This window comes from Sciurus carolinensis, chromosome 5 (assembly GCF_902686445.1).
Source record: "Sciurus carolinensis chromosome 5, mSciCar1.2, whole genome shotgun sequence".
NCBI lineage: Eukaryota > Metazoa > Chordata > Mammalia > Rodentia > Sciuridae > Sciurus > Sciurus carolinensis.
The window spans coordinates 171,119,678-171,137,644 of record NC_062217.1 but is presented as its reverse complement, the minus strand read 5'-3'; the positions used below and the strand labels follow the sequence as shown (position 1 = coordinate 171,137,644).

The window sequence follows — 17,967 nt, the reverse complement described above, 5'->3', positions numbered from 1 at the left end:
TGTCTTGTTCCTTCTGTGGCAATACGCTGCCCCTTCCTTCATCTTTATACTAAATCCCTATTTCTGTGTCTTTCTTCTTCCACTACTGTAGCTCTAGCACTGATCTTGCCCTTTTTATTTCTTGTCTTGTGACTAGTCTTGCCAAGTCACTAAGGCTGGCCTTGAACTCTCGATCCTCTTGCCTGAGCCTCCTGAGTGGCTGGGATTACAGGTGTGCAGCAAGGAAGCAGCACTGCTGCCCATAGGGAAGCTGGGGTCACCGGCCACGTCCTGCTAGAAGCCTCTCCTTGGGCCAGGGGAGCGTTCTTACAGGAGGACCTGCGGCCAGCCTGCCATGTGAGGTCAGCGTGCCACGCCTGTTTTGCAGATGAGGAAACTGGAGGCGCCTTCAGCTCTCACAGCGGACCCGTGGTGACCTGGCTGTGAGCGCAGCTCCGCTGAGCCAGTCTCCAGAGCTGGGCCGACCTCTCGGCTGTGTCCCTGGTGACCTCAGGGGTTTGCTCCCACACCCAGGATCCTACAGGCCACCAACTTTACTCTTGGAGCTTCCCGCCAGCCGGGTTGGGCCTGTTTCCTAAGCAACAGGAGCCACCGTCCTCGCTGTCTTCCCAGCGCCCAGCTCAGGTGCTTCCCCATCCTTCTTTAAAAAGAAGATGTGATTTTATGATTCTACAGTTCTTGAGCTCGGCAGTGAGCCTCGTGGTTCTTGGTTCAGATCTCTGGGCGTGCTCAGTCTGGGTGTGCCCCTTGTTCAGTTCCTGAGACCTGGTGGATCTGCCGCGGGCCTCGCAGGTCCCTGTCCCCTCGAGTCTCTTTGTAAGTGTGGGTGAAGGGAAGGCCAAGCAGGAGCTGGCGGAGAGCGCGGTTACCAGAGCTTATGCTCCGTTTCTCTCTAAAGTTCACGTTCGTTCGTGAAACTTCCTTTGTCTTGTCCTTCCACTTTCTGAGGAGCTACTACGTATTTGCAACCAAGAGCAAAAGTGTTATAATAACCAGCCTCGGGAACTGTCTCGAGAACATTAAGCTGCAGGTGAGCTCCATGAAGACAGAGAATTTTCTCCCTGTTTTGCTCATTGCTGTGACCTCAGTGTCTAGATGGGGTCCTATCCCACAGTGGATGCTGTGTAGACACTAGCTGCATAAAGAAAGAAGTGAGTTGTGCTTCCAACACACCAGGTAGTATGCTAAGGGCTCTCCAGGTGTCACCTCGATTAGCTCATGTAACAATCCAATGTAATAGGTGTCACGATCCCTGTTTGGCAGGTGGGGAAACTGAGGCGTAGATAAGTTAGATGATTTGTCTGCTTGTCAAAACTTTGTAAGTGATCAAGTGAGGTTCAAGCTGACGAACGTTTTCTTAGCCTTCAAAGCCTCTATTAGAGTCCAAGTGCGTGGCTATGACGCACTGTCTTACCCTTGTTCCTGGGCTCATGGGTATGGAGGGGAGGCATCATAAGGCATCTTTTCCTGGAGATTCTGTAGGAAGACAAACTTTTGAAATGAGGCAAGGATCTGAAATAGACATTTGTCCAAAGAAGATAAATAGCCAATAAGCGTAGGGAAAGGCACTCAACGTGGTAGGTGATTAGGGAAATGAAAATCAAACCCACAAAGAGCCGGGCGTGGTGATGCAGCCCTGTAATCCCAGAGGCTCTGTAGGCTGAAGTGGGACGTCCCAAGTTCAAAGTCAGCCTCAGCAACTTGGTGAGGCCCTAAGCAACTTAGGGAGACCCTGTCTCAAAATAAAAATAGAAAATGAACTGAAGGATGTGGCTCAGGGGTTAAGGGTCCCTGGAGTCAATCCCCAGTACCAAAAAGCACAGAGACAAATGAACAAACAAAGTCAAAACCACAAGCAGCTATCACAGCACATCTACGAGGATGCCTGTGATGAAAAATGTGGCAGTAACAAGAGGTGGCCAGGAGGGGACAGTGGAACCCTCATGTGCTATTGGTGGGAATTCAAAATGGCAGTCGCTTTGGAAAAGTTTGGCAGTTCCTCAGAAATTTAAACATGGAGTTACCACAGGCCTCAGCTGTTCCACTCCTAGGTATTCATGTGGTTTTCCACAAAAAATTTGAACATAACTGTTCATGGTATCATTATCCATCATAACCAAAAAGTAGAAATAACCCAGAGGCCATCAGGTGACAAAGAAAGGCACACCATCTGCATGTCCATGCCATGGAATATTATTTGGCTATGAAAAAGAACAAAATCCTGATGTGTGCTACACATGGTTGGGCCTCATAAACATGATACTCAGTGACACAAGCAAACCCCAGGAGACTGAGTGTCTTGTGATCCCATTACCTCCAATGTCCAGAGTAGGTGAACACAGAGAAGAAGTACGTTGGTGAATCCAGGAACTGGGGCAGGAGAATGTAGGGAATAAGTAGGTGTGAGGCATCTTGTAGGGATGATCAAAATGTTCTGGAACCACTGAATTGTGCCCTTTAAAGGGATAGACTTCATACTGTTTCAATAAGTATATATAATATCCATTGGAGAGAGAGTGAGCAGCTCAGCCCTGCAGGGAGGGACGTGTTCAGAAGAGAACTAGACACAGTCCTAGATCTGGGGCCTTGGTTGGACTCGCCGAAATGAGCCTGCGGCTGCTACTTCCCAGCTGTGGCTTCCTGGGGAAGTCCTTTCTCCTATCTAGGCCGCTGTTCCCTGTTTTTGCATTGTGGTAGGTGTGGATAAGTGGGCAGCTTTGGGTCCTGTGTACCTGCACATTTAAGGGACAGTTTCCTTGGTTCTTGGGCAAGTGAGGTCTGCACTCAGGAGGTAGGGGGCAGAGGACAGGGAGTGCGGCTGGGCGCTTGGTAACAACCACAAAACCCCCAAAGAACTCAAGACAAAAACCCACAGGGGAGCCTGCAGCCTGGCTCTTGTCTCAGAGCTGCTGAGCTGCTGAGAGCTTTGTAGAGGGGCCCCTTTGGTTTTCTAAGTGGGGAGGCCTGCTAATGGCAAAGCGGGCGGGCATCTCCAGCCTGGGTTGCTTCTCGGATGCTGGGCTCTCGACTTTGCTTCAGGGACGGCGACTCTCCCCAGGCCCCGGTGTGCAGGGTGCCACTAATGGCTCTTGCAATGAGATTCACGACTGGGCATTTCGAGTGCTACACCAACCTCGTTCGTCCCCGCGCGCGGAGCCTGTGATCATCTCTGCAGGCTCCAGCTCCGGCCTCCAGACTCCCTGTTCTGAACAGAGGAGAGATAAGAAGATGCACCATCCCACAAACCAGTGTCACGTTGCACCTGCACAGGAGAGGAAATCCATCCTACTTCTTAGGAGGATATTTTTGTTGCCTTGTCTCCTTAATGAACCCGGAGCCAACATGCTCTTGGGTCTCACTGGATGTGTGACTTTGCAGCTGGGCCGAAACTACTCTGGTCCTCGTTTGCAATAGAATTCGAAGATGTCCCATGTCTCTTCCGGGTGAGCTGGTTATCCTTCAGACTCGAACACAGATCCGACCATCGCCCTTGCTCATCCTACAGAAAGTTGCCCAGCTAATGAGTCTGGTAATTGGGATCCTCTTGCAGCCTGGGTCCCACTTAGGCTGAATTGGGGGGGAGAGGGGTGTGTCCTCTTTTTGGTCACCGTTGTCCAGAGCAGGGTCCCAATTTTCTACTAGTATCTGCTTGTGAGGACAAAAGCGGTCACCTCTGAAATCAAACTGCTCCGTGACATTTAGTACAGTGTAGTGACGATTCTCGTGCAGTGGGCTGGACGAAGACGAGATCCCAGGGTGGGCGGGGCCGTTTTCCGCCTAATGGAAGGAGCAGGCTCGGGTGGAGGCCTGTGCTCTCCTCACACCCTCCCTCATGGCCACAGAGGACAGGACGGGTGGCAGAGCTGGCCCTGCCCTGCAGCCCAGGCACTGTCTTCCGGTCCCTGATGGGGAGGTGGGAAGGAGGGGCTGTTGTTCAGTGGGGTCAGAGTTTCAGTTTTGCAAGACGGAGAGAGTTCTGGAGGTGGGTGGTGGCGACGTGGTACTGAACCAGATGTTGAGGTGACTGAAGGGTGAATTCTGCGTTCTGTGTACTTTATCAACCCCGAGAGGAAATGGCCAAATCCCCATGGCGTGGAGAAGACCTTGGTCTCATCCCCCATCGGGCTGTGAGCTTTTCAGAGGAACAGACTCTGTGCTGATCCCAGGCACCCGATGCAGGGCCTCACTGGCCAGGACTCTCGGGGACCCTTGGCTGCGCTGAGGCAGGGGTGGTAACGTGGATGGTGTGGGGTGAGCAGGCCCCGCAGCCGCACTGGGCCTCCGCCTGCTGGCTCGCCCACCGTCCTCGGGCTGGGTGCCTGCCTGTCCTCGGAGGAGACCCGTGCTCCAGGATGCCTGTCCTACACCAGGTCTTCCTCTTTCAGACAGTAGCAAATGCCAGAAATAACTCACAAGTTTTAAAAGTTTCATTATAATGTTATAATTGTTCTGTCATTATCAGCTATTTTTACCAGTCTCTTACTGTGCCTGGTTTAAAAAACTGTACTTTACTATAAATATCCACGTAGGAAGAAACATGATATCTATAGTTTGATACACATTATGGCTTTAGGCATTTACTTGGGGTCTTGGGATGTATCCCCTGCAGATAAGGGGCTGACTACTGTATAAGCCCCCTCAAATGTAGCTGCGTATAAATCATAAAAGAATATTCATCATAACTCAGTATCAAAGATGTTTTGTTAGATTGCGTGGAAACAGATCACTCAGGATGCTCGCCCAGTGGCTGGACCAGGGGTCGTTTTGCGCAACTGCTTAGATAAACTCCATGTAAACATTGCTAGCAAGTAGGTTAAATGATCTAGCATGGTGCTGTGTCTGGGTAGAATAATGCTCTCAGACCAACTAAAATGCTGCTGGACGAGGAACCAGCCTATCAAGACAAATGGGAAGTAAAAGCAGCGCACGGTTGGGAAGAGACGCTCCTCCGGCTGCGAGCAGCGCAGAGGCAGCTCGGCCCCACGTGGAGCGCGCTGCGGACAGCCTTCAGCTAACGCTCCTGACCCTCGTGGCGCCTGTCAGAGAGGCCTCAGATGCGTCTGAGCGGAGGCTGCTGCTCCTCCTGACCAGCAGGGCTCCAGGGTGGTCCCTGCTCCTCCAGGTCGCCGTGCAAACATTCCGGTGACTTCATCACACCCAGAGGCCTTGAGGCCCAGGGTGGAAGGTTGGGGCTGGCCCCTTCCGAGCATAGTTACAGACGTAAACGGTGGCCGCTTTTTCTTTTGTTTATGAAACATGTCCTTGTCATTAAAAGGCCTTTGGATCTGTCTAATATGGCTCTGAAACATCGGTGGAGTACATTCAAACTGTGTGAGGAAGGTACGGTCTGATTCCCCCACCGACATCAAAACACAAACACTGTGTTCATTCAGTCCTCACCTAGCGAGTGCTTCCGCTGGCTGGCCACTGCGCTGGGCTCAGGAAAGGAGGAGGACAAGATGTCCTCCAAAGGCCATGGTGGTCGGGAGAGACTGATCAGACGTTGCGGAGCGTACGGACGCCTGGGCGTGCTGTGGTTGAACTGCCTCGCCCAGAGGGTGTTCCAGCCCTAGCCCTGGCGCTCCTGAGTGAGACCTCATGCGGAAGAAGGTGTTTGCAGCTGTCATCGAGTTAGGATGGGGCCAGCCTGGATTAAATCCCTCAACCAGTGTCTCTAAGGAGAGAGAGGTTTTGAGGCACGTGCACCCAGGGAAGATGGGCAGGGGACCCCAGTGAGGCTGCCACGAGCCAAGGAGCACTAATGACACAACCACCAGCAGCTGGGAGGCCAGGAAGGACCCTCCCATTGAGCCTCCAGGGAGCGCGACCCTGCTGACACCTCGTTTCAAACCCAGCCCCAGAACTGAGAGGGAATAAGCCCCGGATGCTGTGAGGCACTTGGTTTGTGGTGATTAGTTATGGCAGCCTCAGGGGACAGTCCAGGCTCCAGCGAGTGTGGGGGTATCAGGTGGGGTAACAGGAAGCCTTTAAGAGGAGGCAACCTTGCTCTGTGCCGAGGGGGGAATCAGGAACCAGCCCGGTGGGGAAGGGCCTTGTTATCAGGGTCCCATCCTGGGCTCCTGGACCCCCAGCCCCCACAGGCTCTCGGGTTTGTACGCTTGCTAGGCCCTGTTCTGGGGGCAACGTGTTTTCTTGCCTAAGAGTTCTTAAGAGAGCAGTTTTTGATTCCCACAAGGTCACAAACTGGCCACGTCCAGGGAGCTTGGCAAAACCTGTCCGGAGATGCGGCTGCTGGGTCACCAGCCTGATTGTGACCTTGCCAAGACCAGGAGGCACAGGGAGGTCACTGGTGCCATGAGGCAGACCTTTTCCACATAGAAAATCAGCCTCAGCTTCAGGTGGGCACCCGAGGGGGGAGGGAGGGTGGCGGAGGGGACGCTGCTGGCCTTGTGGGTGGTGGGCGGGGGGCGTTGGCTCACCGAGGCGATGGGCCCAGGAGGAGGAAGGCCACGAGGGGCTTTGTTCCCTCTTGAGGAGCCAAGTTGAAGGCGACCAGGAGGCAGCTAGTCCCAGGGCAGAGCTCAGGTCTTTCCAGGTTGGTCTCCGTCAGAGAGTGGGCCGCTGTCAGGGAGAGACCCCACAGAGCAAGCAGGACGCAGCAGCCCAGGAGCAGACAGACAGTAAGGAGTCCTGGTTGTTCTCTAAGTCAGAGGTGGAAGGCTTTCCAGAGGCATCAGCCGTCAGCACCTCACCTCTCACAGAGATGATCGGTTGAATCCAAACCTGAGAAGTCATTCTCTCTGAGAAGCATCTGCTTTGAAAAGAAATGAGGGCGCTTTTAAAGGCGGGGTGAGACTTTCTGAGTGAACCTGGGCTCCTGAAGATGAGAAAGGTGGGAAGGCCATACAGGTCCCTCGGGGGGAGTGGGGGTGCCTGCCAGGCTTCGGTGTGGCGGCGAGTGCGCCCCGAGCTGGCACCGGCAGGTGCTGGGATGCAGGGGTCGTTGGTCACCACCCCGTGGTGCTCCTCTGCTATCTGTGGAGACAACCCAACAGCACGGGTGGCAGCTGGCCTTCGTCCGAGCGGAGCTGGCCCTCTCCCCACGTGCTGGGCTTCCCTGAACGTCGGTGGGAAACTTGACCTTGAGCCGTTGCTGCCTTCCCCGTGGACCTCTGCATGGCCTCTGCCCCCTCCCACTTTTGTCCAAGTCCACACAGAGAAAGGCCATCTAAGTGTCCTCTCCCTCCCCCAGACTTGTCCTGGTCGCTTGGTGGGAAGATCCCTGGAAGGCACTTTGAGGCCTGGGGCAGCAAGCCTGGCTTCCTGTTAGAGTCCCGGGGAGGAGAGCATCTCTCCACCTTGTCTCTCAGCCCAGGGCCGTCCACGCCTGGCAGGCTGCCTCGCTCCCTCCCTGCGATGCTGCCGGTCTCCGGGGGAGCCCAGAGTGCCCAGGTGCAGGCTCAGGGCCTCATGGTGCCCCTTGGTGCTGCTTCACGCAGCCATGTCCTCTCTCTCCAACCATCTCAGGAGGGAAAAACCCTTGGCACACACATTCCCAGGCCAGGAGGACTGGGTGCTGCCCCTAACGATTCGCTCCTGATCCAGCAATGGCAGTGCAGTGTGGGCAGGTCTTGGCCTTGGGCTAAAAGTCCGCAGCTGCCTCCACCCGGGTCCCTAGCCCCATGCCCACTGCAGCTGTAGCTTTCTGAAGGTCATGGATGGTTTTTGGATCATAGCAGTATGGTTCCCTTCTGGGGCTCAGACTCACCATCTATAAAGGGGCTGGTCTGAGGCCAGCAGGTGCTCTGGACTTGGGGACCTCAGAGGTCCTGGAAGGTTGGCAGCACAGACGCGGAGCCCCAGGCCCTTGCTCTGCAGCTCTGCAGCTCTGCAGTTCTGGGCAGGCCCATGGGTATGGCTTCCTCATAGTTTTTCCAGGATGTCATGCTGGAGACAGCTCTGGAGGCAGGACCTGCTCAAGTGGGTCCCCAAGAAGCAGAGCCCGAGGGCGTGTTGGTGTGGGGGATGTGCTCCAGGAACAGCCCCGGGGCGCAGAGGGACTTGGCAGGGAGGGAGGAGCCCGCCAGGGTGCTGCTGCAGACAGCAACTGGCCTCTGGTGCAGCTCTAGAGCAGACTCCTGCTGGGGCCTTTGCACCCAAAGTTCAGGATCATTCCCAGAGGGGAAGGAAGCTGAGCTATTGACAGTGACTGCCTCACAAAAGTGGCCCCAGCACAGGGGAACTGAGCAGGCATGAACCGCGCCAGCTCCACCTCTCCACTTCATAGATGGGAGACCAGCATCAGCGAGGCTGAGTGAATTATGCAAAGCCACACAGCTCGCATTTGAACTTGACTACCAGACTCTGGAGACAAAGCCCGTCTGGCCTCTGTTCTGAACTTGCTCAGGGTCTGCACCGCTGCCAGTTCCTTTTAACCAGGGCGATTTCTTGCAGTTACCATTTTACCAATTTTTGTAGATTCTCCCACACACTTTTTTTAACTGTGCAGTCACGTGGTTCATAGGCTTTGGATTCCTTTCCCTCCATAAACTTTGCATCGTAAATACTTCTGCAGACTGCTATGTAAATTTCATTATGTTAAAAGGGCCCACATTCCAACCAATACATCTACCTGAATCTCCCCAGCCAGGCTGTGGCGGGTGAGAAAAACCCCCACAGATGTGTCCTGGGGACTGTGGATATGTGACCGTCTGTGGCAAAAGGGCAGATGTGATGGGGTCAATGACTTTGAGATGGGGAGAGTACCTGGATGATCAGGGGCTCAGTCAAATTCAGCAGTCCTCACTAGGGGAGGCAGGAGAGCAGAGGCAGGGGAGGAGTTGCCATGGTGGAAACAGGGGAGGAGTTGCCATGGTGGAAACAGGCTGGAGTGATGTGGGAGCTGAGGGCAGGGAAGAGAATTCTCCCTGGAGCCTTCAGAAGGGAGGACTGCCCTGTAGACAGCTTGGTATTAGCCAGCGAGACCTCTGCTGGGCTTCCAACCTCCAGAACTGCAGCATCAGGCACTTGTGTGTGGTCACTTGTTACAGCGGCCACAGGAAACATACATGGCCCCCGATGAACCGCCCGTGGCGGCCATTTCCCTCCTCCCTGCTCCAGATGAATTGCTTCCCCGCAGCTGGCACTTGTTGCAGGATGCTAGGTTCTGCACACGGCACTCAGGTCAGTTGGTGGCTTCACTTAACCCTTCTCAGAAGTCACTCTCCCCATTTCACTGTGAGGAACTAGGCTTGATTGCAACTTGCCCAAAGTCACACACGTACCCAGAGCTGGGATTCAGGTCCAGGGACCCTGGTCTGATTCCAGTGGTGGCCTGAGCACCAAGGCACAGCGTGAGTGACTACTTGTGCCCTGGGAGAGCTGCCCTGATCTTGCCCATTAACACCTGCAGCTGCTGCCCTTCATGGAACGTTAGCCACTTGCCCCATCTCTGCCCGAGCTTTCGTGTGGTCCCTCAGCACGCTGAGGGACAGGCTGCGTTCTTGCAGGCAGTGTTAGCGTCTGCATTTTATGGATGAAGAAGCTCAGAGAGGGTACACAGCTCATTTACTGAAGGTCAGCCCAGGGCTGAGCTTGGATCAGACCCAGAACTGTCTGGGCCCAATGGCTGTGCAGACTCTGAAGTCCTTACCCATGCACAGTGGCACAGAACTGGAGCCAGATGATTTCTGTCTCCTTGAGTTTTACTGTCAGCTCAAGACACACAGGGACTGTGCGCAGAAATCCCTGAGACCTGCAAGGTCTCCGATTTGTGCTTTCTGTGAAAAGCAATCTGGACCATCCTCCGGGATGACCGTCTCCATCACTCTTGACACCATAGAGGGAACCGAAGCCACACATCTGGGCTAGAGCTGACGGCTTGCTGCCACCCAAGGACAAAATGACTCAGAGACAGGCTTCAAATGGGACAGTGGTGACCCTTGAAATTCTCTCCAGCCACATCCTGACCCCTTTGCAAACCTACCAACTTGAAAACTCTGTAGCATATTATTTTCTCCATGAAATGCTTTAAATGCTGTCTACAACTTCTAATAAACCTGTCTCTTTTTTGGCACCGGGTCTCGCCTTGATGCCCAGGCTGACCCCCATCTTGCAATCCTCTGTCTCAGCTTTCCCAGTAGCTGTGGTTACAGGTGTACAACCCCCCACCAGCCGGCTCCTGATGTGGGGCTCCAGTGTAGAGGCCACTCCCCAAAGGCTCTTCTTCCTCATGCCTGCACCAGCAGCTGGGGACCATCGTTGTAGCCTTCCACCCAGTCGATTTTCCCCTTATGGAGACAAAAGACAATCCTGGGGTGTGGGGACTGGGCCTCCGGGGGCCTGCTCAGAGTCCTCCCTTGCATGTGGCTTCCTGTTTGACTCACATTCCCACATGAGCAGTCTGGCCAATGTCCCGTGACCTCTTCCGGGTTGTTGGTGCTCAGGGCCTGCAGCTAAGGTTGTCTCAGTCTTGCCTGAGGCCCCAGGCAGAGTTGGAAACCCGACTTCCTTCCCAGAGTGCTTTTACCCAAGAGCATATCTACTCAGGGCTGTGTGAGTCAGGCAGTGCAGGTTTAGAGGGACAGGAAGAGTAGGCTGAGAGGCGTGGAGATGTGTCCGCGCTGAGCCATCCGGTGGAAATGCTCATGGGTTTGCACACACGTCTCACAGCACGCTCCAGAATCATCCACAGATGCTCTAGCAGGATTTTAACAGCAGTGTCTGAGTCATCATGGCCCCTGCGATTGTGGTGGCATTAAGAGATTGGATGGAGGTTGATCTTGTATTTCCACCTTCTTTTTTTTCTTTGGTACCAGGGATTGAACCCAAGAGTATTTAACCACCGAGTCACATCCCAACTCTTTTAAAAATATTTTATTTAGAGACAGAGTCTCACTGAGTTGCTTAGGGTCTCCCTAAGTTGCTGAGGCTGGCTTTGGACTCACGATCCTCCTGCCTCAGCCTCTAAGCCACTGGGATTTTTGTACCTTCTTAACTCCAGTGGTGCTGGACAATCTGAAGGTATGATTTTCTCTTCTGCTGGCCAAAAACTCGGGATGCCAGAGGATATGATAGAACTATTCTGGTTCAATTATTAGTGAATCTAGGAAACATAAACAACCGTGTGGAAGAAGAAATCTTGCAGTCTCATAAACCAAATAAGAATGAACCATGAGAGTGCCAATGGAAGGGAGCCAGATATGTGAGGGAATATGCAAGTTTTCCTCGGGTGGAATGTGCTAGATTCACTGTGGGCTGGTATTGTGAGAGTGGAGCACATTAAATCTTATAGTCAAGTTCAAGTTATATATTCCATTTTATCCTTACATGTACTGAGAGTAGCAATGTTATCTTCTCTTCTCTAGGACCAAGGGACAGCCACTACAGTCCAAACGAGCCAATTGCCCGTAGAAATCTCCAGTCCGATGTTACAGAGAGGAAACCTGACTTCACCAAGGTAACACCCGTTTGTGACTCTGGAGCAGTCAGCCAAGCACATCTGACCATGAAACATGATCCCTGGCCTACTAGAGAAGGGTCTGCACTTTAGTTTTGTTTAGTCTAAACTTGAATTAACACAGCAGCAAATCTAACCACCAAAGACTTGAGAATTGTTACGTGAATGTTCACACTATGTCTTTAATGATTCCTTTATAATCTTCACCAACAATTGTTAAGTTTGTGGTATCATGGGGGAATGTGGTGGTTGATCTCAATTTTATACCAAATCTAGTATGTTGAGAGAGAGAGAGAGAGAGAGAGAGAGAGAGAGAGAGAGAGAAGATATTATGCTGTCTACCATTTTTGGAGGTCCGGAAGAAGTACTTTGAAATCTGAAAAGCTAGTAGTATAGGCTGTTGTTTTAACTGCAAGAAGTACCACTGTGTGAAGTAGGGAAGAAAATTTGGGGTCATATTTAGGCAATGAAACGTTTCAGATTCTAGAGAACAAAGAGCTCCACACACAGTGGTTAATATTGTCACCTGATTGCAGGCCATGCTGTGTAATCCACTGACTCATTTAATCCTTCTGCCAACACCAGGAGGCAGATACTGTTGTACCCATTTTGCAGTTGGGAAAACTAAGCTTCACCATATAACTTGTCCCAAATCTTGCTCTCCCAAGCTGTCTGGCTCTGGGGCTTCTGTTTCAACTTGCTCTGAAGGATCATCACAGAGGAAGGCTTGTTCCTGCGAAAAGAACATACAAGTATGGATGGCCTCACCTTAGAGACCTGTCCCAGGTCTTAGGGTTTACAAGACATCTGCTGGCTGTCACAAATGGATACTCTGTTGCCAGACTTTTGTGATTCTAAGAGAAAGTGGATCATAAAATTATCCTCTGATAGCAGATTCAGCTAACAGACATATCTGTTAAAATGTTTTTTCCCTGAAATCCTTTAGTTTTGTTTAGTCAGATATTACTTTGCTTTAGCTCTGCATTTAATAAAGCTCTGCATGTCCCTCAGGGACCACAGCCCCCAAATCCTACAAGATGGAAAAGGATGCCGCTTGGGTCCCGAGGTTCGGTTCTGGACACTGAAAGCCTTCCTGCCGGAGCACTGAGCTCACCGTCTCAGAACATAAACACGTGCCACAGCAGTTGACTTGCTTCCTGGGAACAGGAGCAGGATCCCTGGCAGAGGGAGGAAAATGAGCAGGAGCAGCAGCAGATTCTTGAGAGCCAGGCTGGGAGGAGATGCGGGCTGGAAGGGGCGGGGATCGAGGGTGGGCAGGGGCACTGCCGAGATGGATTGTTGCTCTTTTACTAAGAGAAAGAAGCCAGCTGACTATCTTTCCCACCAGCCTTTCACATTGAGCTGGCAGATTTTAGTATTTTCCTATTGGTGTCAAAATTAATCAGTTTTTGGTCATTAATGATGATGTAGCTCTTTGGAGCCAGGTGACTGGATCTCGGGAACACACACTCAAACTTGCACAGGGTCATCCATGACCCAGTTAGGTCCCAGAAACCACACCTTCTAAACACCTACCAGGGATGACCTGGGTCATCTAATTTGATGGGCAGTGTGACTTTCAAGATCCCCTCCTAACTTTGAGCTTTTAAAGCTTGTGCCTGTGCGTGTCAGAAGGTGGCTGTGAGATGATAGAACAAGCCAGCAGATGCCCTGCCTGGGTAAGCGCCATAAATCTCTGCCTCTCTCCAGAGCCTGCACAAGATTGATAGCTTTCCCTTCCAAAATGCATCTAAGTCGCAGCAATGATATGAAGGCACCTCTTCTGCCAAGTGCTTATTTAAAAGGAGTGAAATATGGAACACAGTTGTCTTCTAAAACTTTTTAACTTTTCCTGGTAATAAAATGACAACTCTGCAAAGTTAGGAAAATACAGACATATAAAAATAAGAAAATACATATGTGTACTTCCCTCCCTTAGTTTCCCCCTGAATTGTTTTACAAAAGTTTAAGACTGTAATGCACATCAACTTCCATAACTGTCTTTTATTGCATAATAATTCTCCATGTCATTTAAAATTATTTGTAATTGCTGCAAGAAGGATGCAAATTGCTGTTGTGCATACCAGGATTTACTCTCCTGCTTCCCCCTTTTAAAAGGTATTAGTTCTTGCTGATTTCTGGGGGCTGTGGTGCAGAAGCAATGGAGAGTTTTTGTTTAATACATATGGAGCTTCAGTTTTATAAGATAAAAAGAGTTCTGGAGATGGGTGGTGGTGATGGCTGAGGAACTTGATCAATGTGCTGGATACCACCGAAATTAAAGTTCGCTCAAAAATGGTTAAGATAGTAAATTGTGTTTGTACTACAATGAAAACATTGGAGAAAACTGATTCCTGCCAGCTTTTCACTGCTGTCTATTACGCTGCATGGATCCTTTAGTTTTTAGTAACTGCATGGAAAGACAATGTTCACAGTGGGCAGCGAGGAGAGCTTGGATTTTTCCATTCATCTCAAGATTGTGTTTCCCCATTGCTTCTTACCAGAGTGGACACATTCATTTGAAAATGCTCTTACATTCTGGATGAAATGCTACTAGGTTACCGGAAGGCCTAGTGATTATTCTAGATCCACCCAGTGGGACTGAGCAGATTTGCACAGTTGTGGGAGTAACTGCAGTAGTATCTGCGGGGAGCTGTATCCAGAGGATCTGTCCGGGAAAGACATTGCAGGTTGCAGAGCAAAAATGGAAAAGGGAAGAATTGCGTTGTGGAAAAAAGTACAGATTTCAAAGGTACAGATCGGATTAGATGCTTATCCTTTGGAGAAATAAATTGCTACAGGAATAGAGGCGTCCTCACTCCAGTGGCTCAGGATCTGATTTCTCTGATCACCCACCTCTTATCTCTTTCTTATTTCAATTTATGAAATGTTGCCCTTCTTAGTAATGTGCCTTGCGGCATAAATATAAAGTTAAAAGCAGTCAATAAAAAACATAAAACTATGAAAGCAGTTACCAGCTCTACAAAATCATGTTTGCAACATTTAAAAGAAATCAATACTTAAAGCAGCATCTATGAGAAAGAAATTGTAAAACTGGGTTGGACAGAGACAGTCAGGCAATGGATGGTTTGCTGAGGAAGCAAGACATTAAACCCAACCGTTCATCTGACCTGTCTCCGACCTTGAACGTGCTACTTTAAATACACGATGATTTTCTTCCTCCTTTCAAATCAAATCTTATATCAGTTAACTTTATTCTAGATGAAAGAAATCTCTCTACAAAGCCACATTTAGTTAGCCAATCTAAAAAGCAGATGGAGTGTCACCCTGAAATAACTTGATTTGGGAAGATGTTTGCTGAAGAAGAGGAGACTACTTTTTAAACTTGCCCAGTTTTCTAAGTAGCAGGTGACTTAGGAGCACCAAACACTCTTTTTCATCTCTTTAATATCCCATACCCAAAAGGATGTGCTATATTCTGTAATGGGCTGAATCATATCCTAGTCCCCTCGTTCTGCTGGTCCTAACCCTCAGTACCTCAGAACATGACTGTAGTTAGTGATAGATTTTTAAAGGGATAATTAAGTTAAAATGAGGCCATCTGAATGGGCCCAAATCCAATATGACTGCTGTCCTAAAAGAAGAGAAAGCTGGGGATGCAGACTTGGGTTCAGAGAGAGAGAGAGAGAGAGAATAGGACACAAGTTCAAAGGGAAGATGGTATGGGGACACTGGGAGGGGACAGCATCTGTAAGCCAAGAAGACAGCCCTCAGGAGAGCCCTGCAGACACCTTGCTGTTGGACTCCCAGTCTCCAGAACTGTGAGACAATAACTTGCTGCCATTTAAACAACCAGACTGGGGATGTTGCCATCGCAGCCCTAGCAAACTACTAAACGCTTTAAGTGGTTGGAGATTATCTTCGATGATTTAATGGATCTCAACAAGAAAATAGGAATTTAATAACTAAGAGTTATAAGATGAGCATATATATTTAAGAGCCAAGAGTCTTTTTCCTTTTTAATTTCTCTCAATTTATTTTCTGGAACTCTTGTCCAATAAAGTTAAGTCCAAATCCCAGAAATTACCCTGTCTTGGAAACTTGATTTCTTGTTATATGTCTCCTCCAGGCTGTTAACTGCATGAGACCAAGTGTTTTCTCCTGTGCCTATCGTGGCACCTGGCATGTAGTAGGTGCTTAATAAGTATTTTTCAGGTGAGCAATTAAACGGATGGTCTCATCATGACTATATGTGATGGATAACAGATTCGGCACCTAAAAAGTGAACCAACTATACATTCCCAGTAACAAATTTTTAATGTACGGGATACGTGCTGAAGCAGTTCCATTCATGCAATTCAGATAAACCCAAATATATTCCTCACACCTTCTTCTGGAATACAGAGCAGCTTTGCCAAGCTGCCACCTCACTTCTCTAGGTGTGCTCGATCGGCCGCTGACATCTGCTGGGTCAGGAAAAGATGTTCCCTGGAGTTGTAAGAGGCACCTCCTTTCTACCTGTCGTCTGTTTGCTGTCCACACCTTCCCTGGGAGAAGAGAGGGCAAATAGTTTTTTCTTTGGAATTGGGCTGTCATCAGTGTTTATCCGCCAAGAACAATGTCACCCTGACATTGTGAAGGATTCTAGAGCTTCAGAAATTGGTTCAAATTCATGCTGTTCATTATTGCTTTCCCCTCTTTCTTCGGGTAGAGTCAACATCACAGTTCCATTTACCAAGTTCCAGGTAATGAAATGAGGCTGACTCCCGATCCAGTCGTCCTGGGTCCTTCCAGAGTAGCCCCATGGCCAGCGCCCCAACGCAACCCAGGACAACCCTCTGCAGGGCACCCCGGGGAGCTCCCTGCCTTGGCCCAGGAGTGGGGCCAGACTGGCCTCGCCAGTCAGGGTCTTTTCTGTGCTGGTTCCAAGCTGAGATGATGTCTACTCGTCCCTAGCAACCAAGCTGAGATGGCATCTGCTCATCCTTAGCAACGCACCTTGATGCCGGAGACCGCAGTGCCAGGAGGACTGAGTCCCCTTAGGCATTGCTGTGGTTGGGCGCCAGGTGGTCCGAGTCATCTCAACCTCTTTCCCCCAAATTCATGTGGAAGAGCTACCCGAGAGCTGATGAAAATACAAATGATGTAACTTATCTCCATAGGCCCTGATCCAACCTAGACTAGGAAGGTAGGTGCCCCCAGATCTGCAGCCCCCTCCCAAGGTGTCTTTTATGCAGGTTATCACTGGTTTGAACTTTGGGAAACTTAAGACCGATGCTGCAGTTTCTAAGATCAGTATTTGCTTTTTCCTTCAAAGACCAATGTCAAAGGAGTTCCTACTGGGTGTGATTATGCACCTCGTGGGGTGCATGGAAACAATTATTATCGGAGCTAAATTTAACTAAAATGGGAGGGACTGTGCCATCAAATAAGTCCAGGTGCACTTCAGTTTTCTTGTATGTAAACCACAGCCAGGAAAGGTGCTCTGGGGAGAGGGGTGGGGTGCTGCAGAATCAGAAGCTGAAGTCATGCTGAGAGCTTAAAGAAACACTGATTCTTGCTCTTCCCCCAAGCCCCCTCTCCCAGGGACTCTACTGCTCTTGGTGATGAGGCCTTGCCATTAGGATTTTGCAGTGCGGTCTCAGAAGTGCTCGCAGGAGCCAGGGACCTCAGAGACTCCCTCAAGGGAGCCAAAGGTGAGACCTTGAAGCAGGGAGTAGCCGTGAGGCTCAAAGAGAAAGTTAGATGTCTTCCTCCATGTCTTAGAGCCAGAGATATATATTTTTATTTTTTAAATAATGAAGATTTTAAAAGAACTTTCCTATCCATTTCTGATTTATCCATTTCTTGTCATCTTCTGAATTTGCAACTTCTCACAAATCTTTAAAAAGTAGGCATGCGTAAGGTGGTCGAGATGCCGTGAGCAGCAAGCTGATGACTGTCTTCCCAGACCCCATAGGAAGGATGCAAGGCCCTGGGGTTGCTAAGATCACACACGAGGGCCCTCCTGTGGATGTGTGGACATGTAGGATCCAACTGGAGGAGAACTCTCAATTATTTGAGAAAATTAATCCTGCCCTGAAGAAAACTATTCCTCTGCTGGCTTACCACATCCTGGGCAGAGAACGCCCCTGCTCTCACCCGATGCCAACACTTACCCCCCAAAAGTGTTCTCTTGACATGATCAGTAGCCTCACCACTCACTGTGTGCTACCCAGATCACCTACATAAGAATCACCAAGACATAGGTTGCAATGCAGATGCGTGGGCTCCACCTACAACCCACAGAATCAGAATCTCTGAGCTGTGGAACCTGCAATTATAACTAACACTGCTGGTGATACGCATGCATGTTGGAATCTGGGAATTACTGCTTCCTGTACTAAGCACCCTGAGTTATACATTCAGGCTCCAAGGCAAAAAAGATTCTCTGCAAGCAATGGGAACTTAGTAGTTACTAGTATTTCTGGTCCCATGCAGTTTCTTTAAAGGGTTCATTTTAAGCACATATAACAATGTCGAGGTGCTCAGGACCCTGTGTGCATTCACTAAGTGCTAGGGTATGGTCAGCCTTCTATGCCATTTTT

The 17,967-nt window shown here is 50.1% G+C and overlaps 1 protein-coding gene across 2 annotated transcripts in view; it reads left to right on the top strand.

Annotated features, from left to right (window-relative positions):
• C5H10orf90 (chromosome 5 C10orf90 homolog) overlaps nucleotides 1–17,967 on the top strand; it is a 186,818-nt gene that overhangs the window by 106,825 nt on the left and 62,026 nt on the right. For both annotated transcript variants that reach the window (XM_047553367.1, XM_047553366.1), the window contains exon 3: nucleotides 11,328–11,419. In XM_047553367.1, the coding sequence (XP_047409323.1) occupies nucleotides 11,328–11,419 (92 nt within the window). The remainder of the gene's footprint in view (nucleotides 1–11,327; nucleotides 11,420–17,967) is intronic.